Source organism: Triplophysa rosa, linkage group LG19, assembly GCF_024868665.1.
Source record: "Triplophysa rosa linkage group LG19, Trosa_1v2, whole genome shotgun sequence".
Classification (NCBI taxonomy): Eukaryota; Metazoa; Chordata; class Actinopteri; order Cypriniformes; family Nemacheilidae; genus Triplophysa; species Triplophysa rosa.
Window position 1 is genome coordinate 6,955,995 of NC_079908.1, and position 23,271 is coordinate 6,979,265.

At 38.4% G+C, this 23,271-nt stretch overlaps 3 protein-coding genes across 9 annotated transcripts in view; 2 read left to right on the forward strand and 1 right to left on the reverse strand.

Moving 5' to 3' along the window:
• The window catches only part of grk6 (G protein-coupled receptor kinase 6), a 33,829-nt gene extending 30,231 nt beyond the window's left edge, over positions 1 to 3,598 (forward strand). Inside the window, exons 15-16 of the mRNA XM_057360374.1 lie at positions 88 to 222; positions 344 to 3,598. Coding sequence (XP_057216357.1) covers positions 88 to 222; positions 344 to 394 — 186 coding nt within the window. The 3' untranslated portion in view covers positions 395 to 3,598. The remainder of the gene's footprint in view (positions 1 to 87; positions 223 to 343) is intronic.
• A 5,804-nt stretch (positions 3,599 to 9,402) lies between these two features.
• LOC130569732 (proline-rich protein 7) lies at positions 9,403 to 20,012 on the forward strand. Of its 2 annotated transcripts, none has more exons than XM_057359555.1 (3): positions 9,403 to 9,737; positions 11,137 to 11,938; positions 15,983 to 20,012. In XM_057359555.1, exons 2-3 carry the CDS (start codon positions 11,638 to 11,640, stop codon positions 16,417 to 16,419), a joined length of 738 nt encoding a protein of 245 aa, XP_057215538.1. In that variant the 5' UTR covers positions 9,403 to 9,737; positions 11,137 to 11,637; the 3' UTR covers positions 16,420 to 20,012. The 2 variants fall into 2 exon arrangements, with proteins under 2 accessions (XP_057215538.1, XP_057215539.1); XM_057359556.1 differs by having other exon boundaries at positions 15,986 to 20,012.
• The window catches only part of dbn1 (drebrin 1), an 89,389-nt gene continuing 85,968 nt past the window's right edge, over positions 19,851 to 23,271 (reverse strand). For all 6 annotated transcript variants that reach the window (XM_057359549.1, XM_057359554.1, XM_057359553.1 and 3 more), the window contains one exon: positions 19,851 to 22,338. In XM_057359549.1, the coding sequence (XP_057215532.1) occupies positions 22,286 to 22,338 (53 nt within the window). In that variant the 3' untranslated portion in view covers positions 19,851 to 22,285. The remainder of the gene's footprint in view (positions 22,339 to 23,271) is intronic.

Sequence of the window (23,271 nt, forward strand, 5' to 3'; positions counted from 1 at the left end):
AGGGTGAACAAATGATGGCAATGTGTGATGGTATGTGTTCGTTTTATTGCAATTCTAAATGTGCATTCGTATCATCGACCCATTCAGATGATAGAGACGGAGTGCTTTAAAGAGCTCAACGTGTTAAACTTAGAGGGCACTGTGCCCCCCGACCTAGACTGGAGAGGTCAACCCTCACCCCCACCCAAACAGGGCTTACTGCAGAGACTCTTCGGAAGACAGGTGAGTTAAGAATTACATTTTTGGGTGGGTTTAAAGAGCTGACATTAAAATGCCCTCATGACATGCTTGGTCGGGTGTCTCCCAGTTTTTGACTGCGCATGTGTCTGTGCTCCCCCTGCAGGAGTGCTGTGGAAACTGCAGCGACAGTGAGGAGGAGCCTACGCGGCTGTGAAGGCTTGGCCTGCCTGGGGCTCCTCCCCCACACCGCTGAGGATCTCATTTGTTTACAGTTTTTGCACATTTGTATTTTTACGATAGCGCTATATAAATATCGGAATGTATATTTTCACTATATAGCCATGCAGTGGATCTTATTTAAAATCATCCAAATGAAAAGGACAGAATGGGTCACATCACCTGTGAAGTGTGGTGAGGAAACATCATTTAACACAAATCTCAAAGCCGATCGACCCAACCTATACTGGACATGTCACCAGAACACGTGTATCACAGCCTCTTCGCGCTTTCATTTTCTTTTTCTGTTCTCGTGCTAATTCACACACATGTACAGTATGCACTCTGAATATTTGTTTTAGACGTGGGACGCAAAGGAAATTTGCCTTTGCAAATATTTTTATATTTATATTTTGAATTTTATTTTCGTACGGTAATATCGACAATCAAATGACACCATTTGTGTTAAACAGCGAAACGTGCATTAACGGATTATAAACAAATCAGGAAGTGACTGAATAACAGAGGGATATTTTGACATCATCAATTCTCACGTAAGGTGAGTTAGCTAGAGAGACCTAGTAAACCAAATCGACGTGACTAAAGTGCATATGTGTACAAATAACAACTGCGGACGGACTTGTTGTAAATATGCGATCTGTAAAGTCTTCAGCGCGTCTTCCTGCGAATCCTCCCTGGATAAATGGGGAAAAAACATCCTGGTTGTTGTTCTGTTTTACATACCGAATCAAACCATGAGGCATTATTTTCCATTTAGATTTCGCAGCATTGTTCTTTATAGATTTGTACTGTTGTGTGACATTGTCGGATAGAACTAAAAGACTTCAATACACAACACAATCAGCAGGTAATCGTTGCTTTAATGTTGAACGTGCTAAAAACAATGTCATTTCATTTTTAATAGTTAATATAAGTGCTGCATAGAATTTATTTGCTGCTTTTTTACGTGTAGGTCAAACAAAATATTTTGCCAAAAGTTTTTTGTTTTGCTTTGTTTCTACGTTTTGTTTTATATTGTTGTGCTTTGTTTCCGCGTTTTGGTTTATCTTTTTGTGCTGTTTCTGCGTTTTGTTTTGATTCTGCATTTTATTTATCCCCTGCACTCACAATAAGCTCTTTTTATTTGCTCTGAACTATGATGGCTTGGGAACTTTCCTCTACATTTGACCTCTTATTGCACTTAAGACCAAACTGGGTATTTTTTGTCTTTCGTTTTCACGGAAGGTGCCTTTAGAGTTTTCAAGGTACTTTTTAATTTTGTGGGTTTTTTTAATAAATGTTTGAGTCGGCTTACCATCCAGTCTGCATACTTTGTTTTGTTCCTCGTTGTTGTTGTTTTACCTCAAACGTGTGCCCTGTGGATGTCCAGTCTTTATCCAGAACTCTTGTGAATTCTTACATTGAACATTTGGACGTCAACCCACGGGACGCCGTGGAACTTTGTATTTAAGCCATGCTGAATGCGCACCGTCGACGGCACACAAACTCTAGGCTCTGTGGTCAAGCGTAACGCTTCCGAAGAAATCCATGGACGTACCGTCACCTGTTGACACATTTTCTCATCCACTTGCAGTTTACGTTATTCTCTCAGACAGACTCAGATACATTCCAGTCTCTACCGTAGTGTACAGTTGTAAGATGTATTGATTTGTTTTGTTGGTTTGTTAATTTAGCAATAATTGATTTTTTATAACTACTATATAAATGTGTACAAAATGACAACATTTCAAGACGGAACTCAGTTTGTTTTCCTGAGCCAGGCTTTCAACACTGTGAAGTGATCATTTCTGTCACAGTTGTACATTATGTTTCCTTTTGTGCAATGCACTGATGTTTTTTTCGTCGTGTTTGCGATCGTATAACTGCGTATGTGTGTGTACCTAAATGCTATATGTTTGAGCGTGTGCGCATGCACTGCATATGCCCATATTCTTTATCTTAACCACTAGTGGAGGCCATCATTTCGTAATGAGCGAAATGTTACGTTCTAGTGTTTCTTTTATAAGACGAAAGGTAGACAACTTCAGGGTCACTGATAATGATAATAATGTTATAGAATATGAATTTTGCGGATCATTTCAATATCATAGATCTCATTAAGGAGGAGGTGAAGTTAAACTCAAAAGTTCATGCAATGAGAATCATGGCAATGCTTTAGTGTCAAAAACAAATCTGCACATTTGTCAGTGTTATTCGAACAAATTCATTTGCGATTCAAAGGTACAATAAAACTCATAATGCCATACAGTTTTAAAGGGTATTAATACCATTTTACACCAAAAATGAGTTTATTTATATCTTATCTTACATGCCTCAAAGTGTATGTTGCCATTTATTATACATTACCTTAATGGTAGAGATAAAATATTAACTATGAAAATCAATCAGAAACATGTCATGGGGTTGAATATGACAGTAGTTGTGTATAATGTGCTAATACGAGTAAAGGATGCATTCAAAAAGCAGTTTGTTTGTTATTCAACGCAGTCAGTTAAAAATGTGTTGTTAAATTTGTCATGTGCCATTGTTTAATAGTTATAACTTAATATCAAAATAATGTCAGAATTTAAGTTGTTCTGTTGATCATTTTAATTCTGAAGAATTTATAACATATCTTTATTTTTTTTAAGTATGTAAACAAAACCCTTTCATTTAAGGCCAAAAGAATGTGTGTGTTTTTGCAGTGCAAACGTGTACTATCTGTTTCTCCCTGTTCTCGAAGGCTTATTTGTATGTGATACAAACAAATGGTTCCTGGATTGCACATTGAATACTAATTTTTGCTAAACTCAGTAGGTAATTCTCACTCAGGTTACTGCCGTCATTCTATGTTATTATTTGCTTAATATATGTACATGGCCTTACTGATGAAATAATGTGTAAAGTTAATTTCTTATATTTGTCCATTTTAAAATTGTACAAATGATACGCCACTGGCGGGAAACACTGTTTATAGACTTGTGTGTACAATTATGTTAATGATGATGAAAATGGCAGTAAATGAATTTGTTTGGTAAATGTTTTTCTTGTCCAAGCACTGATTCTCTTTTTCGCTTTGTTTAGTTTTCCTTCCGCTGTGAAGTCTGTACATTGCAGGTCCTCTGTGTGCCACAAACGGCATTTTGTTTCTTTTTTTTTCTGCATTGATATTTAACTTCAATAAATTTTTATTTGGTTAACTTTTGTGTAGATTTCAAAAGGCTTTCTGTGTCGAATGTGTTCAAAAGGATTTGCAAATATGACGGGTGTTAATTTGTGAATCCAAAGTCTTACGTCACACCTTCTGAAAATACAATATAAAACCAAAAAACATTAATAGATAATCCAGAGTAACCAAAACATTACCATGTTTTGATACAGTAACCATGGTTTAATCATGGTATTTGTGGTAGTAATCAATCCGCCAAAAAACTATATATAGAGTATATATTGCATTGTGTCCCCCAGGGTTTCAGTGTTGACATTTAAATAACTTGTCACGTAAAGCTTGTCCTGTCTTGCCTGGTTATGGTGTTAAATTAGCAGTGGCCAAAAATTATTTGTACACTCTCTTTGCTTTTTAGGCCCCTCAGGTTTAATAAACCCTTCAAATATAAGGTGTATGATACAAATTGGACAACATACTAAGTACTTTTACTTTGTTTTCTTGAACTAATAACACAACTTCCCTTAGCTAGCAAAACCATTTATCATTTATTTCTGTAGCACAAATAGTGTTAAACAGGTAACAGGAGAAATGTTTAATACTTGGTGTGAGGACAACACATTCGAGATTTTTTAATCTTTGTGTCTATTTAACACACTTTTTGTGCGTTTTCGCAATTTTATAAAAATATAAACATGGCCCCAAAACCGGTCAACACCAAAAATCTATAGAAAATTGCTATACCCTTAAAAATAAAGGTGCTTCACGATAGAAGAACCTTTTTTGTCTCGAAACAGGTGATATTTTCTTTTTTCCTCTTAAGACAGTCATCTGTTGTCACATCCACCCAGAAACTGCTTTCCTCATTTCTCTTGCACAAATTTTAACCGTATGGGTTATATTATTTATGGTCAAAATTTGTCTCTTGTGTTTCCCTTGTCTGTATCAGTGAAAGGATCATGTAAAAATGTAATAATATAAATGTAATGAATGATAATGTAATCAATTGAATTGAATATTACTATCAAAACCAACATGTCAATACTGAAACAGTAACCTAACATCTATTACTAGTGTGTAGAATGCACAAAATGTTCGATACCCTTCTTTTAATACCCACCAGATGGGCTTTCGCTGATCACATAATACCTTGATACTCAATCCCGAGGTAATGTCACTTTTAATATGCAACAAGCTGGTCTCACTTCAAGCCTTTTACAGCGCGTCTTGAATCGCGAGAGACATATTCTCACACTTCATGGTGTTTCTGAAGTACATCATCTGTTCTGCATGGTGGACTCGTCCATCAGACTGATCATCGCTGAAAATCATCCATGTCGTTCCCTTGCACCTCGCTCTCCTCTCTGATCCTTCTGTTGCCGGGCAACGCTCTTTAAGAGGGATTTAAAAGAAATAAATAATGCCGCAAATAGACCTTTCTGGGTTTTTTAACATTGCAAGAAGAGCAAACCCGTCTCAACAGCAGTGAGGCGTGGACATGCCATTAGACTCACGGGCCTTGAGCGAGAGACAAGAGGGTTTGATTGTGGATGAGAGGGTTGAAGAGCTTTTCTGTTGTACCTGACCAAGGTCATTTGAGCTGGAACTGTTTTAGTGAACATGGTTTACTGATGTGTAACGATATCGCGTCTCTCTGGCTTTCTCTTTAAACCAGATGAGGGTGAATAAATGACAGAATTTTAACTTTGGGTGAACTGTCCCTTTTAGGCGTCAGTTTAAGGCTAAAATACACTACAAGTCTTTTGCTCAGATTTTGCCCAGATTTTCAGTCTGGACTTGTTGCAGAAAGTCTGTGCCAGTCAGCAGATTCAATCAGTTAGTGTATTTCTATCTGAAACTTTCAAACAGTCTGCAAGTGTATGATGTCTAGTTTCAAAAGAATCTGTTCAGATTTTAAAAGTCTTGTAGTGTATAACGCCCATAAAGCAAGCCTGCAGACAACATCAGACAAAGTGTCTCCGATGTTCTCTCATTTGTGAGAAAACGTCTTATAAACGAATAAATGTAATTTAAATGACCTTACCTGTTGTCTTGAATGCACTGAATTTACAAGTATGCTTGGACAATGTTTGGCAGTGGATTTTAAGGATCTTTCCAAAAATCAATGTGTCCAATTCCTGTCTCTTGCTACTATCAGTTCATAGGTGAAGTTAATGAAGGGTAAAGGAACATTATGTCAGACATTCTGTAACCTTTGTAGATTATAGACCAGCAATTGATGCATCTACTAGCACACAATACGTAAAGCTCTATACTTCAGAATTAAACATTAACAAAGTTTCACTCTATAGGTTAATAATGCGCTTCTTCCCAGTATCAAAGCTGTTTAAACATGTTGCGTCTCAAGAGGAATCAAGGTCAAACCAATGTCTCTAAATATTTCCCAGAATGAATTTCGGGGACCATTGAATCTAAAACCCATAATGCGTTTGGTACTTTTTAAAATGATCTCATCGTTGGCCTGACACAAAGATCCTGATATTGCTAAAAGAGAGGGAGGGGAAAACGCAAGCAGGCCTCTGTGATGAACGTTGCGTCTTTACTCATCAGACAATAGCTGTCGTTGTCTCAAGTGTACGAGTCAGTGTGTCACTGATTGTATCTTTATTTGAGGGCTGGACAGATTGTGTCACACTCTAAAGTGTCCTGTTATGAGATCCGTCACAGAGAGCGTCTGCGGGTCAGCTGTTGTCATTGAGGGCACAGCACATGAGGCAAAACGAGGTCAGTGAAACGGAAAGAGTGACCTTTCGTCTCCTTTGTGATCACTGTGTCATGTTCGCCTGAGTCACTCTTCTAATTCTGCCCGGAGATGATGCAGGAAAAGTTGAATGGCTGTGTATAGGTATACTGTATATACTGTAGATGTAGCTCATGGTTTTGGAATATTCTATTTCATCCCTCTGTGACACACTGCAGCATTAAATATCATTCAGGGGTGTCATCTGAGGACAACAGTACAGAAATGGTGAGGTGAAGAGATATGTAATTGGTTGTTATGACAGATGAGATCAAGTGCAGCAAAATGTTTTCCCAGAACAAAGGAACAGCTCTCGTAGTACATCAAGGCTGATATCCCTGCATCTGCCTCACAGACATGCACTGCGTAGTCAGATGGACAGACAGATAGAAACAGACAGAAAGAAACAGAAAAACAGACAGATGCAGAAAGACAAACATATACAGACAGAAAGAAAGAAACAAACAGACAGACAGACAGAAAGAGACAGACAGACAAACAAACAGAAAAACAGACATATCGACAGATAAACAGGCAGAAAGACAAAAACATACAGACTGACAGACACAGACAGACAGATGGGTGGACAGATACCAACAGAAAGAAACAGGAAGACAGACAGATGCTGATATATACTGTCAGAAACAGACAGAAAGAAACAGATAGATGGACAGACAGAAAGAACCAGACAGACAGATGGGTAGACAGATACAGACAGACTGGTAAATAGAAACAGACAGACAGATAGATAGACAGATACAGACAGACAGACTGATAGATAGACAGATGGGTGGACAGACACACGCAGACAGACAGACAGAAAGTAATTAACAGAAAGAGACAGACAGACAGACAGACAGACAGAAAGAAAGAAAGAAAGAAAGAAAGAAAGAAAGAAAGAAAGAAAGAAAGAAAGAAAGAAAGAAACAGATAGATGGACAGACAGAAAGAACCAGACAGACAGATGGGTAGACAGATACAGACAGACTGGTAAATAGAAACAGACAGACAGATAGATAGACAGATACAGACAGACAGACTGATAGATAGACAGATGGGTGGACAGACACACGCAGACAGACAGACAGAAAGTAATTAACAGAAAGAGACAGACAGACAGACAGACAGACAGAAAGAAAGAAAGAAAGAAAGAAAGAAAGAAAGAAAGAAAGAAAGAAAGAAAGAAAGAAAGAAACAGATAGATGGACAGACAGAAAGAACCAGACAGACAGATGGGTAGACAGATACAGACAGACTGGTAAATAGAAACAGACAGACAGATAGATAGACAGATACAGACAGACAGACTGATAGATAGACAGATGGGTGGACAGACACACGCAGACAGACAGACAGAAAGTAATTAACAGAAAGAGACAGACAGACAGACAGACAGACAGAAAGAAAGAAAGAAAGAAAGAAAGAAAGAAAGAAAGAAAGAAAGAAAGAAAGAAAGAAAGAAAGAAAGAAAGAAAGAAAGAAAGAAACAGATGTAGGATTGCTTATAAAACAGCTGTTCTGCAGCAATGCAAAATTGTAAAAAATTGAAAGCACTGTAGACATAAACTTGATCGGAATGCAGACAGACAAGCAGTCAAGCTTAAAATGGTGGTATTCATAAACTTCAGTATAATGTCTCTATTCTCGGAGTCTTGGAAATAAAAGGCAAAACCATTCTCTCTGATCTCTTTCACTCATCCGCTGGGTCAAGCAAGGAAAAGAGCTGTTCTTGAAGACGAAAAAATGCTTCAAGGAGGTTTTGCACAGAGCTTTAAAAAAGAACGCAGGCATTGTCCACAGGACCCAAAACATGATGAGTCCAGAAGTACTGATGTGAAGTGCACAAACATTGCTCTGAGGTAAATAACAGCATAGCCAATCATGTCTTTTCTATAACATGCATCTAATCCACAGCCGCACTGTAATGGCGCAAGCGGTAGCAATATGGCAGCAATGATATAAGCAATGATTTCACAGTGAAAGCTGCTGCAGTGCTTGCATGTTGTCATAGCAATGCTTTTACAGACGTAACACTATACAGCACAGATACAGTACAGAAAAATAATGATGCCAACAATTCGATAATGTTTTATTGACGTTTTGCAATTACATAATGTTGATAAACTGCTATTTTAACGTTTTTGCAAGAACATGTTTTGGTCATTTTGAATCCTAATAGTGACATCCTGCAATGTACAGTAAGTAAAACATTTCTATAGCAACAATTTTATAATGTTTTATTAATGTTTAGCAATTACATAATGTTGATAACTGCGAGAACTGGACCACAAAGAAAAGTGACCACATTTTCTTTTTTTTTGAAGATTTATCAAAGAACAGAAACATGCTCAAGATCATTTGCATGAATTGTACTTTATAATAGTAAGCTAACAGGAAACATTCTTAAACTTTATATATAATATGCTTATCGTTTTATCAAAATGATCAAAAAATGTCCTTGCAATAACATTACAATAGCTATTATCAATCGGTTATATAATCGGTTGCTTATTACTAGTTAGTGAGGTCGTTGTTAGGTATAGGTATTGGGTAGGATCAGGGATGTAGAATACGGTCACAGAATATGTGCTTTATAAATAGCCAAAATGCTAATAATAGGCATGCTATAAGCAACTAGTGAGACTTGGTCCCCATACTAAAGTGTTACCGAAAATGTTTATACATTTGCAAAGTGTTCCTACACATTACTCTCTAGTCAAAATGTCCTTGAGTATGTTCTTACCTTTACAAAGTACACAAATGTTGTTTTTTTCAATAATCTGAGTATGTTCTGACTTTTGTTAAGTGTTCTTTCTTACACATGTTAAATTCAATAGAAATGTTCTTGAGCATGCTTTCTTTCACATGTTCTGTCCTGTATTCGCACTATTTTGATCATATTCTGTATGAAATCTTGAGTAGTTCATGTAAATGACCTGCCTTTTTTCATCCAATGAGAGACACTGACACACTTTGATGTAAGTGTCTTACACACTGATGTGCAGAAGTTTGCACATTTGACCGAGCAAACGCAACCGCGTCATAACCACGACCACACCAGACAAAAAACCCTATTCAGACAAAACCGTGACGCTGCCACAGCTTTGTGGTCCAGGCTGTTAAAAAGGAGGAGCGAAATTTGACGCGCGTCTATTTGTTGAACCGTTATCCTCAATGTGAAGCAGCGAGCGCTCGTGACAGCAGCGCGTCGCGCGCGGACTGCCAGTGTGGGCGTTTCATGACGCGCGTGAATTGCAGGTATCACGAAAACGGCAAACGCTTTCTGTTTATTCAGGTAAACACTAGTGAACGCTATTGAGCGCGCTGCGGTGAGACAACTTTATCACGTCCAACCCATTACAACGTGTCACGGGTCTGAACATCAACTCATCGTGACTGGAGGATGCACATCACGTAAGTGCCTTAAATGAATTTTAATACAGTACATTTATTGTCACACGTTGAAATGATGATCAAATACAAATGTTTAAGTTATGCATGCTGTTTAATATGCGCAATGAAGACTGTTTACTTGTGTGCGAGGGTTTATAATGGACATTCTGGTGTCCTTGAATATTGTCATCTGCGTTCAATGAAATAGGCTGTAATATGGCGTTTATCTGTCATCACCTATTGCGCACGTATTTTCCACAAATATCCACGCAAACGCGCCATGAATTGCTTATTTATTGATCGAAATGTATTAATTTATTGTGTGATTACGGATTAGACATTTGAACTCTTCAAAGATTTCAGACAGTTGATTTCTGGTTTAACATGAAAGCCAGCATTTCCCATGCTTTAATAATAATATTAACAACTTGTTGTTGATCAAATATTTCGTATTATTTATGATTGTTTGTGCTAATATAATAATAATAAAACTCGTTTATAAAATATGTAATAGATTTGAATATATAATTAATTAAATATATGATGCTATTATTATTTCTTTACTATATTATTTTTGCGAATATAAAACAAAAAATAATAATTCAAATATATAATGTAGGGTTTATATATATTATATTATTTATATAATAATAAGCTGTGTTAATAGGGAGTGTCATTGAGGTTAAGCAAAGGCATGTTCCTGCTTGGTTAAGTAACAGGTGATGACAGTCTTCTCCTCATTCATTCATATAATGAGATCCAGTGTTTGACGGAGCTCTCTTTACCATTTCTTCTAACCTTGAGCAGTTATCAAAGTATGTACAGCCGGTATGACACTGCATTTTCAATGTAAAGAGAGATAATCCATAGGGCATGTCCTCCAAAATGACACGACTGATCAATATTTAGGCAGTGTGTATGGCAATCAGAAATGAATAAGCACATAGTGAGACCATCAAAGAGAAAAGGTCATGACGGGACAGAGTTTATCTCCTTCCCCAAGGTTGCCAATCTTTTTTTGGATAGAGATGTGAAAGTGTGTGTGCTCGAAGCTGCTTACGTAACTCGTCTTAATCATAGCCGTAATGGCATATTTATTTGTCGCCCGTTGAAAGCTATCATTAACATCCGAAGAGGTGCATGTTGAAAGCCATCATTAATGTTCAAGTAGCTGAAGTCTCAAAACACATCAGCGTATGCTGTTGACACCATTCCCTCACACTCCGCATTGTGTTTGGTTACATGGAAAACTGTGTCACTTTGATGAAATTGATACCTACCCCCTAAAGTTATTGTGCTTGAACAGCTGGGGTTAATTACGAAATGGGCCGTCGTGCGTAAAATATCTGTTTTGAAAATATGACAAGTTCATAACTTATGACGGCTGCCCCCTTCTATGTTCTATCTCTTTGTTGAGCAGCGTGACTGCCGACATCCTCCGGAGATCTAAAGAGTCCTGATCTGCTCAGCGGAGGATCGCAACACAGGAGGAGACCGGGACGCTGCGAGAAGTTAACATTCCCTCATTGCACCAGCTGTCGGGAAAGAGGACCTGCGGTTATTCAGTTCCCCTAGTGGATCTTTGCAAAGTTCCTCCTTGCGTTTGCGTTTTCATGACATCTTGAAATTTCCTGGAATGCTGTGACAGCACGGTTGTTCTGAGTAAAGTCAGGTCACCTGTCTTTGACCTCCGGCCTGTGGGAACCTTTAGGTTGGTTAGCTTTGAAAAAATGACCTCCACCAACTTCTGGATAAACGCTTCATGCTGTTAAACAACAGGATTGATACAAAGACGATGTAGAAATATGTGTTGAATTGAGACTCGGTGAGTGAACTTTCCAACAGCGACGTGAACAGCACTAAGACTTTGAATCTTTTCCACTGGATCCTGGAGGGCCCAAACTTCATCGAGGTGTTCATCATGGTGATGTCGCAGGGCACCTATACGTTTTTGGCGTGCTTTGCCGGCTTCTGGCTGATCTGGGCTCTCATTGTCATGCTCTGCTGCTTTTGCAGCTTCGCCCAGCGCAAACTGAAGCGCCGTCGTGAAGAGATATTAAGAGAACAGTGTCTGCGGGCTCTGGAGATGGAGCCTTTGGACTGCGGTGGAGGGGGGTATCCTCCGAGAGAACAGTCTCAGTTCTGCCCACCGCTTCAGATGATGTCCCCACAGGTGCCTGTGACCCACACCCTCCCTCAAGGAAACTGGAACAGCCCGGAAGGTAGGAAGTTGAAAAGCTCAGCACATGGAGCAAACTATAATTGACAGAGGGGATGTGTTCGGTTCATGTTTATATAGTTTTATTTAGCCCACCACTTTTTTTTAGAGATGATCAATACTTTTAAAGCACATGCCAATAAATCAAAATGGAGTTTTGTGAATTTGAGGTTATCTCTGTTAGCTTTGAGGCTGTTTACTTTTTCTAAAATTGCATGCTTATACAGCCTTTAAGAAACTTTTAAAGGAATAATTTCCCCCAAAATGTTTACTCACCCTCATGTCATTCCGAACCTGTATGACCTTCTTTCTTCTGTGAAACACAAAATATGTTTAGAAAAACGTTGTTACAACGTTACACCCTGTTGTAACACCATTGGCCCTATTGACTTCCATTGTATGGACACAAAACCACAGAGACATTTCTTAAAGAAAGAGTCATATACAGCCAGGTTTTGAACCACGTGAGGGAAATCATTTTTATTTTTGGGTGAACTATTCCTTTAAAACGTTGGACAAACCACCATCCAACCTTCCAAACATGGAGCATCTGAATCCAGTACCCAAACCAGGAGAAGGCTACACCTTCATCACTTTAGACCTGCTGTGTCACCATTAACAAAGCCCTAAAGGATCTTCTCATGAAAAAATCGCAATACCTCGCCCAGTGCTGGCAGTGTGACACACATTCTTTCATTTATAACATGGTAACAGTGATTTGTGGGTGTTGTGGAGGCAGAAGAGTACAGGAGGTGAGTTGGAGCCGGACTATAGTCAGGCAGACTGCCAGAGACGGTGGATCCCTGACCATGAGCGAAGAATGCCCCTTTAAACCTGTGCCAGACACACAGGACAGATGACCACCCGTAAAAACAGAGTCTCAGTAATAAGTCAGCACATAAAAGAGTGAGAGTAAGAAAGAATTTGGCTCTTGAAGACACGCTGTACTACTGTACAACATCCTTATTTTGCCCATTCTGATGCTTTTGGCACCATACTGTATGAGAACATCGGGTTGTTTTACAAAGATATGTATGATAACAACTATTAGTTAGTTTTCCCAATGTTTTTTATATAATTTGTTTAAAATATATAGTTCATGCTTAAACGGTTATACAATTAACATCTCAATTGTCTACAGTACCAATAAATTCTCTGACCTTAAAGGGATAGTTCACCAAAAAATTTGGTATTTATTTATCCTTAAGTCATTCAAAATCTGTATTTGGCTCTTTCTTATGTGAAACACAAAATAAGATATTATAAGATATTATATATTATAAGTGTCTTAGTGGTTTTGTCTCCATACAATGGAAGTCAATTGGTGCCAATGTTGTTTTAATGTTGGTTCAATATTGCTTCAAAATATCTTTTGTGTTTTGCAAAGGAAAAAAGTCATACATGTTTGAAATGACATTGAAGTGAAGTACTGAAAGAATCTACGTTTTCGAGTGAACTATCCATTTAAAGGTCCAGTGCATGAAATTTAGCGGCATCTAGCGGTGAGGTTGCTGATTCATATATATAGTAGATTCCCGAACAAATAACTCGTGAGCTAACCGTTGTTATAACACAAATGACACCTCATTCCATGTAATGTAAACAACAAGCTACAAGGGACCGAAGGGATCGTCTGCAAAGTGCAAAACCCGACAAGCATTAGGCTACTATACAGAAATAGTAATTAACTTCAATGTTACATACTGTAGTGTAACGAAATTCAGTTTAAAATCAGCAGGAAAGCATTGATGTGTACACTGAATTTGGTGACACTACAGTGTAACATTGAAGTTAATTACTATTTCTGTAGTAACGCTTTTCAGGTTTGAAGTCACTTTGCAGACGATCCCTTTGTCCATGTCCTGTCGCCTGCTCATTGAGAGATCGATTTATTTTATGTCTCGTTTTGAGGAAGATTAGGTTGTAGATCGTTGTTTAAGGAAAGATGTGTCATTTGTGTTATAACAACGTTAAGCTCAAGAGTTATTGGTACTGGAATCTGTGACTATATGAACCGCTCCTTTATCAATTGTATGGATCTAGTCTGAAACTCTGCCAGCGGGACATTAAACCTGAAGTGTTTATCCGAACTCGCAGAATGTTTTGCGAGAAAATGCAAAAGTTTTGCCAGATAACGCAAATATACAGTATTTGCGAGAGAACGCAACATTTTTGCGAGGGAACTCAGTGTATCTCCGGGGAACGCGAAAGTTTTGCGAAATATGCAATAGCTTTGAAAAATATTTTTCTGTTCCCTTTCATATTTTTTTCACCACCATGTCCCTTAAGGGGCTCCGTAGACACAGGACTAAGATGTCGTCACTTTTTCGCTTCGTTGCGACGATATAAATCAATAAAAATAATTATGAATTGTTTAGTTAGCAGCATTTACAAGCATCACTATTTCTTTTGCTTATATGTGCAACTAAGTAACAGTGACATCATGACAACCACATATTAATACGGTTACAAGCACAAAGAACACCTTGTTGTGCCAACCTCCCACAACACATTAGTATTTTTCCACAGGAAATGTTAGAGATAGATACTTCTCAAAATATCTTCTTTTGTGTACCACAGAAGAAAGAGTCACATACAGGTTTAGAACAACATGAGTAATTTTTAAAACTGTACCCCTTTCTTCATTTGCTGCAGTCCTGCATAAGAACATAAGAGCCAATAAGCAAAGTGCTGCCCGATAACACTGATACTCCAAAGACTCTTCAGCTGGCCTTCAACTTCCATTCTGACAGTCTCAGCCTCAGACGTCACGCCCACGGACCGCTGGCTTAACGTCTGATGCATAAGGCAAACTTACTTGGAAACACTTCAGTCAGTCAGCACGTTCAAAGTCGTCATTGATTGGTTGAATTCTACAGGATTTCCGGGAGACGTGAATGTCGCATTCTTTAACGGTCCGCCTGGAAACAACATGAATCTGTCTGATCGAAGCAGTAAGCTGTTGTGTTTGCATCGGTTGCAATAAGTATTCATCACGGTCGACAAAACGCTAAATTCATAAAAGTATGCGAGGTTCACGGCATAAACTCATAAACATTGTTGTTGCTATTAACTTCTGACACTATCGTGAAAGTACACTAGTCTGTTACTGTGGGGACATTTCCACGCCTCTAAACATGACGCGGCACAAAACGAAACGTGATTGGTATACAAATGTCCTCTTGCGGCCTTGACCAAAGAAAGTGGCCAAAGTTCCCAGACCTTCGGTAAGGTTACGCGAGACTAATTCTGACAAAACGCACTGATAGGAAAAACACTTTAGATCACAGCCAAACACATTCTTATCTCTGACCGCAGTATGCTAGTTTATCACTTCTCCACAGGAGAAAATCGGTGCCATCCAGGCTTTCATCTTGGAATGAGATGTGACCTTGGAGAACACGATAAAAGCTCTGCAGTTGCTCAACCCCCATGTTAAAATATACAAAGACGTCAATAATGTTGTCTAATGTCCTCTGATAAAATGAATTTCGGAGGTTATTTATCTGAAGGTGATGTCTGCTTTTTGCATATTACTTTTAAGTGATGCCCGCCATTTTGGAAAAAATTGGTGCACTATATGCATTTTAAAAAAGATACTCCACCCAAAAATGAAACTTCTGTCATCATTTACCTACCCTCAAGTTGTACAATACCTGTATACATTTCTTTGTTTGGATGAACACAAACAAAAATGTTAGCAACTGACATTTCTGGGACATCATTGACTACCATAGTAGTGTTCCGCAGAACAAAGAAATGTATGCAGGTTTGGAACAACTTGTGGGGAGTAATTCATGACAGAATCCCTTTAAGGGATATCCCTTTTACGTTTTCTGCAAATCTCACCTTGTTTCTGTTGCTCATTTTATAGAGCATTGCATCTTTAAACACACACTGGTAACATGTATAACTTGAATGCACTCTAAGTCGCTTTGAATCAAAGCATCTAAAAAAATGCAAATTAAAAAATATATATATATTTGATTTTTTTGTGCAGTTTGCAATAAACTTGAAGTTACTCAAGAACCATGTTTTTTTTTCTCAGCAGACACAGATGTCTTCGGTAAACCCCCTTGCTACGAAGAAGCCGTACTGATGGAGGACCCACCACCCCCTTACAGTGAAGTTCTGGCTGACCCTAGAGGTGGAACTTACACCAAACCAACAACCCGGTCCTCCAGGGTACACCAGGAGCCCGAGACCAGCAAGCTGGCTCCCATGACTGTGTTTCCCCATCATGGCTACTCCTCCCTCATACGCCTGCCGTCCACTAGACGATGGGACTCGCTCGGACACCTCCTGTCCGCCATGGACCTCAACCACAACAACATGCCAGTAGAGCCTCAAGCATCTGCTATTTCCACGATGCCCCGCGAGGGCCGGACTCGCACAGACTTAGGCTTGCGGGGCCTCCGAGGTTTGGATCAACATTATGGTTTGCCCACGGCCTTTCCACTTTTGGGCCGAAGCACAGCAGTTTGAGACCCTGCTTGTGTCGCGAAACAGACCTTGTCGTACAAGTTTTTGAATGTTTTGAGACTTGGGGTCCAAATAGCGTGAGAGGATGTTCTATATTGTATTTGAGAAAGAGAGAGGTTTTGATCCATCATGTTCTCTTTTTTTACTCGTCCTCTCTGTGGCATCTCTGCCTGATGCAGAGCAGCAGCTATTATGTGAACGCTGTTGCCATGGCTCCCGGGAGTCGTCTGCAGCCCACCAACGCCTTGCCCCTCACATCCTCACTTCTCATCTGTGGCTCGCAGATATAACACAAATGACATTTCAAACCCTACCAAACTGGGGATAACTTAGAGCATAGCGAAATAACAGCGGTCGTACTGTAGCTACCCAATGCTGCTGAACTGTGAAAAGCATCGTTTTATAAACTGTGAAACAACATGAAAACAATCTTTCAATGTACATGTTTTAAAACCTGAATTTTGTGTGAAACAAACTCTTTTCTAGACGGATTTTAGACTGAAGCTTACCATAACAGACTGCAAATCCTTCCGAGCTGACCGTTCACATTTTGCGTCTTTTGCGCGCGCAAGTTCGTTTTTTAAGCGTAAAAGCGCGGCAAGCGTTGCAGCGAGTTCAAAATATTACAACTTTTTAGAATGACGCAAGCGCACTGCAGGTCATGTGACAAGAACCAACCAATCAGCTTCACCTCAGCCAAGATGAGGAACAGATGATCACAACATAATCTAGTAGCAGAGTTCTTGCAATGGATTTTAGGTGCTGAGCATCCATTATCCTTTGCCGGAACCTTCTCGTCTTCACGGCGAGCGCGGCTCATGGTTGCTTAGCAACGGGCAGAGGCCACGAGCTCACGAGCGCTTTGAAAAAACAACGATTTTTTGCAAAAACTTTCGTTTTTCACGCGTTTTTTTAGGTGCGAACGGGCCCTAAAAATGACAATAGAAATGTGCGTAGTCCTCAAATGAGGAAAACGTCCTATTTCAATTCATGAGTCCAATTGGGTACACAGAGAGAAACGGACTTTTATTTTTTATTTTTTTACTCTTTCTGAGTCACTGTATGAATAACAATTTTTTTCGATAACATTGAACCTCTCGAATGAAAGAGCCTTAGTTATAATGACCAATGAACGGGTATTGAGAATGTCATAACATTTTCATACTACGCAAAGTTGTCCACTTCACTCCCTGCTTGTGTTGCGGCTGTAACATTCAGGACCTCCTCTTTGAGCAAAGCTAGCCTGCCTGTTATTTCTCATCTGTGTGGTGATTGCTGCATTGTGAAAAGCTTTTAGGTTTTTCTTTTATTGCCATCATTTGCCATTATGTTTCCGTGCCCTTAAACAACTCTACCTCAATCCATCTAATGACTGCCTTTGTCGTTTTCCCGGCGCGTAACGCGGTTTTCATGCGTGTGCTTGATGCTCTCGGATGACGTTTGATTGAAACAGGATCCATTTTAGAAATGTGGAAAAGCAATTAGTGGCCGATGTAGATGCGTATTTGTGCATCATGCTTTTAATGTCATGGTGACGTCATTGGTTCATGGCGGACATGAAATGCGTACTTGTGGAGATCACGTAAAAAAAACGAAACAAAAGCATAACGGAGTCCCGTATCAATAGCATTGAAAGCACTTATTCTGAATTTATTTCTTTATTAAAATCCAATGAATACAAGTTAATGATAATAAATAAGAACAGGCCTATTCAGTTCATTTTGTTGGGATTTCAATGCATTGTAAAATATGACCATGTTATCAATGCTTCACAAATAAGTGGGCTAGAACGTCCTGCGGCCAACTGTCAATCAGTTTGCACAGGCTGAATACAAAACTGCAAAGACAATCAACAAAATAACGCATTTGTTTTTGCAAATTTATTGCACCTTAATCTAACCCGTCATTTAAAATCGTTCTCTAAATGTGTCCACAGCCCAAAAGTATGCCGAGTTTAATGGAGTTTTGTTTATAACGTGATTGTTTTCCCATCTGTTTTCATTTATTCTGTTACATCACAACAAGGCACATCTCCTCCAGCAATGTGTTGCTAAGCGACCGCAGCCGAGCGTGTGAATGTGTTTACACAGATGAAGTGAACAGTACCATCGCTGCACCGGGTACACAGAATTCTCACGTCCACGATGAGACGTGATTTAGCATATTTGAGACCTATTGCATAACAAAGGTGTCCTGAGGGAAACGGCGACGAATTTCCATAAAAGCCATTTTGGGTAGAGCTTTGCTGTCTGCTTTTTAAAGCATAATGTTTTGTTTTGAGCACATTGAATACATTGGTAACAAAATCAAATATTTGCCCTCACCTCAGTCTTGACCTTAACTGCCTTCTACAATTTGAAACATGGTCAAACAAAATTATTTTGACAATCTGAGCGTCACTTTATTGTAGTAAAACAAATGATGACTTACAAAAATGTAATGTGTAGCTGTTTCCCACATCACAGTGACTGCAGTCCAACTTATCTTTTTTCATAGGCTGAATTTTCAACCATCACACTTTCCAAAATTGTTCCCGGTTGGGCACTTTCTTATTTTAATTTTATACTTTCAGGCTCTTTTTAAGTTTGTTTACTGCTGAAAAGGAAATGTAAGGCTAATGTAAGGATTGCAAAACAATTTAAACCTCATTTAAAATGACTGAACACTTAAAGAGTTCCTATAAGAATGTAAAGCAAGCCCAGAGAGCACAGATACACATGTAAGATGTCTGCTAGAGATCTGGAAAACATCTGCTGTATAAAAACATCTGATAAACGTCTTAGAAAAGTCCGTTTTACATCAATTCTAAATCATAAACATCTTACAGACATCTTTAAGATGTCTGACAGGAAACGTCTCAGAGACGTATTGTAGATGAGCTAACAATAAAAAAACATCAAATAGACATCTCCAAGAAGTATGTGTGCTATCTGAGCGTCTTTTCACCGAACATATGTTGAGAAAGAAGTGTTCAACTTAGCGACAAGCACTTTGTAATCTATTCGTGGAAAGTGCCATCATTATGAGACCATCTGCCTAATCTGTTTTGAGTTTTTCTTTTTTGTTGTTTTGATATAGAGCACAACTGCCTCTATTTATACTTAATTTGGTTTTGATTGACTTTCTAGAAATCATATTTTCTGTGAATGGCAAACTGTGAAAGTGTACCATCATGCAATGTTCACGTAGCATGCCACGTGTGCTTGTGTGAAGACACACAACAACCGGAGCTGCATATTACTTCATAGCTGCTATGTATCTCCATACTCGTGAGGATTTTTGGTTTGTTTATAAAAAAAATACACAATACACATATTGAGGCAGTGAGTGCCAATGAGCTCTTAATAATAAAACTGAGTTACGAAAAACTTACGACAGCGTTTTTACTTTTCTGTCTGTAACCGTTTGTGTTCGGTTTAAAAGACAAAGAGGGGTTTTTAGAAGGATTTTAAAGTCTTTTATTAACATACATAAGCACATGGCATGTCACAAAATTCTTGTGCTTGTTTCAAAAACAGCGTGTGAGAAGCGGACGGAAAAGGGAAGAGAGAAAAAATATTATAAAAAAAAAAACAGAGAGAGAGAACTTTCAGGAGTTGCTAAGCCTTGCTTCAGGGGCAGAGAAGACATGTTTGTAGTAGAACAGTAATATTAATGGTAATAGTAGTAGTAGTAGTATTATTGTAGTAATCTCCTAGTAGTTTGAGGGCGAAAGAGAATAATAATCACTACTGAGGAGGTTGGAGGGTGAACAAGTTACACTGAAGTCATTTCAAAAGGGGCAAAGTTACTGTTAAAGATGCAGGTCACCTCCCACCAAAAAACATCACCAGCTTTCATACTGAGCGATCTCTTCTTTGGTCTCACCAAAGAAACCCAGTCCAAACGCATACCAACTGTTGACCGTTGGGCTGTGAATCCATACAAGTTAGTGTCTGTAGTACAGTTTACATGAGCACAAAATCAACACACACAAGTAGAGCTATTTACACAACAATACTACATTGGTTTAGTCTTATTGCTCGCTTCTTTCACTTTTTTTGCAATACAGTCATTGTCACAAGTTGTAATAATAAGGTTGAACAAGGACGTGGCCTTCAAAATGATCATACTAAGGAAGACGAAGGACAGTCGAGGCTAGGACAGTGGGCCAGTAAAACAAAGTTGACAGGTCATGGAGTTTGAGAGATATGCCCTTGAAACATACAGACCCCTAGACCACCATGGGTTGTGTCCCTGCTATTATCTTTGAGTAAAACGTGTTTACCATAGTAAGAGACACAACTTATAAACTTACAGATCTCATTTGGAAGTTTTACAATAATTGGAGGCACATCAACAACATGCTGGTCACATCAGTCTGATGTCCCAGAATAAGCATGAGTAATTCAACGGTGACTCAAAATAAAACAATAAAAAGTATTGTTCATGTTCATATTAATAATACTCAATTTACACGATGGGGTTACAGTGGCTTAGAATGTGTGATAAGTGATTTCGGTAACACTTTACATAAAGTTGTATTTGTTGACATTAGTTAATTAGCTAACATTAACTAACAATAAACAATTCCTCATGTTGGATCACGAAGTTCATTTAAAACCATGTTTAAAAGTCTAAGTCTCAAGTAAACTAAGGCCTGTAACATACTCTACGCAAATACGCAAATGCAAACGCTTCTTAGCACACAAGCTTTATTTCACTAGTCGCTGCATGCTGATATAAACGCAATTTGTAACACAAAATAGGCATTGCATTCTCCGTACTGCCACTAGGGACGCTATAGCAGGCATCCACATAAACAATCTAGGTATGCAAGTTTAGTATGTTTTTAGCTAGCTACCTGAGTAATATCTATGTTTTAATGGCTAAAATTTTGAAGGTTGCATTATGACAACGGTTCCTTTAAAATGAATGTTAAGTAGGTAGTACAAACTTGCAATGGCAGGCGTTTCGTTTTGTACTTGCGTTGAGTATATTTTTGGCCTAACCATCCCGAAAAACTCTTCCAGCGGCCTGTTTTTGTTAAACTACACGCGCTTACATCATATGCACACCGGTCGATATAACAAAAAAAGTTCCAACTTAGTCACGTACGACTGTTATTGCCTACGTTTGATAACAAATCAAAGCAAAATCTATTGCAGTTGTTCCAAAAAAAAGACAAAAATCTGAATGCCATTGTTTATACACAATGTTCTCATATGTAGTCAAAATATACATATGCCATCTGGCTAAAGTCCTAAATGGCTTACACCAACAACGTCAACAAACTGAAAATAATTGGCACAACACAAAATTGTTTCGTAATCACATAAACCCCGTCATTTTTTTGTTTTTCCTAAAACTGAGTGGCACTCGACTAAAGCTAAAATCTAGTTCTGACATGCCTTTTGACTTAAATAAGAAGGTTAAACCGGCCCTGACCAACCGAGTCTAGGCGTAGCACTCATACACGTTGCGTGATTCAACAAAGCACCTGCCTGAACATTTAACATTGGTGAGAAGTTCAACCAAGATCACAACCATGAAGCTGTAAACTTGAGGGAACTTGATTTAAAGAGACGTGATATATAACCAAATCTGCTACTACACACACCTGTTAGGCACAGGGAGTCGATAGGTCACAGGTGAGCGCTAGATACACACTGTGCTATACTCGGCATAGCAACAAAATAGAAACCAAATAAATAAGAAACACATTCACGCACACACACGCAAACCGAGAGTGCTCATACCCACCGGCATCTTTAACAATAACCCGAGGCCTTTTCTTCGGTGGCTAACGTTTTTTTTTTTGCTAAAACATTTTTGATGCAAGACTTCTGTAATGTTTGTCATTCTGTAAGGTTTCTTCACTGCGTCGCTCCTAATCGTCATCTTCCATCACGGGGTCTGTATCCCAGCATGTGATGTCGATTTCTGTGGCACAAGACAGACATCTTATTAAATGATCTCGAATGGAAATCACTTTATTTTCGTCTTTTTCTTATTGTTTGTGTCAGGATAATTACAGCACACCTGCAGAAAAAGCGAACGTGCAATATTGTCAGAGCTTTGTGGCTTTAAATTCATGTGTTAGCTTTGGGATTATCTATATGCTAGCCTACTCCACAATGTTGACAAAACAAACATTTAGCAGACACAAAGGCTGTTTACACAAGATGCCTGCAATGGAAATAAAACGAATGTGTGTTTACAAGCACATTAAAGGCGATGTACTGTTGCTAATATAAACAACGTTCATTTAGATGTGTAAATATGCTTAGTTCCACCTTCAGATTCATTAAGCCAGCCAAGTGTTTAAAAACTGCAATATATGACAAAAGTTGAACTATTTTTAACATAACATATACAGTAATATTGTCGCTGTCCTTTCCGAAACCTTGAAAGTCCAAATTTGTTGTTTTTCAAGACTTTTAAAATGATTAAATACTGTGTTGTCAAAGCTGCCAAGCACTTTTTGAGACTTTTCATTGGTTAAATATTTGCAAAACCCAGCGACAAAAATAAAGAGTGACTAATAATAATGATTTATTTTTGCGATATTTAAATGTTGCACTTTGGATATATACAGTAATGGCCTAAATATCCATCTAGTGCATGTTTACATTAGACCACAATAAACGCAAAAACAGCAAATGGAATACAAGAATGCATCCTATGTACAGAATATGAAGAGTTTGGTTCCAAAACGCTATAAATCCATTTTGATTAATTTGAGTAAAAATGTGTTTTCTTTACAAAGAAAGTGGCAAGATGAAAACCACTATTTTCTGTTTCAAAGTTTCACATAGCATCTTTAGGTTCTAGTAACATAAAAAATTCAAATCCAAATTTTGATTTTAAAAGATT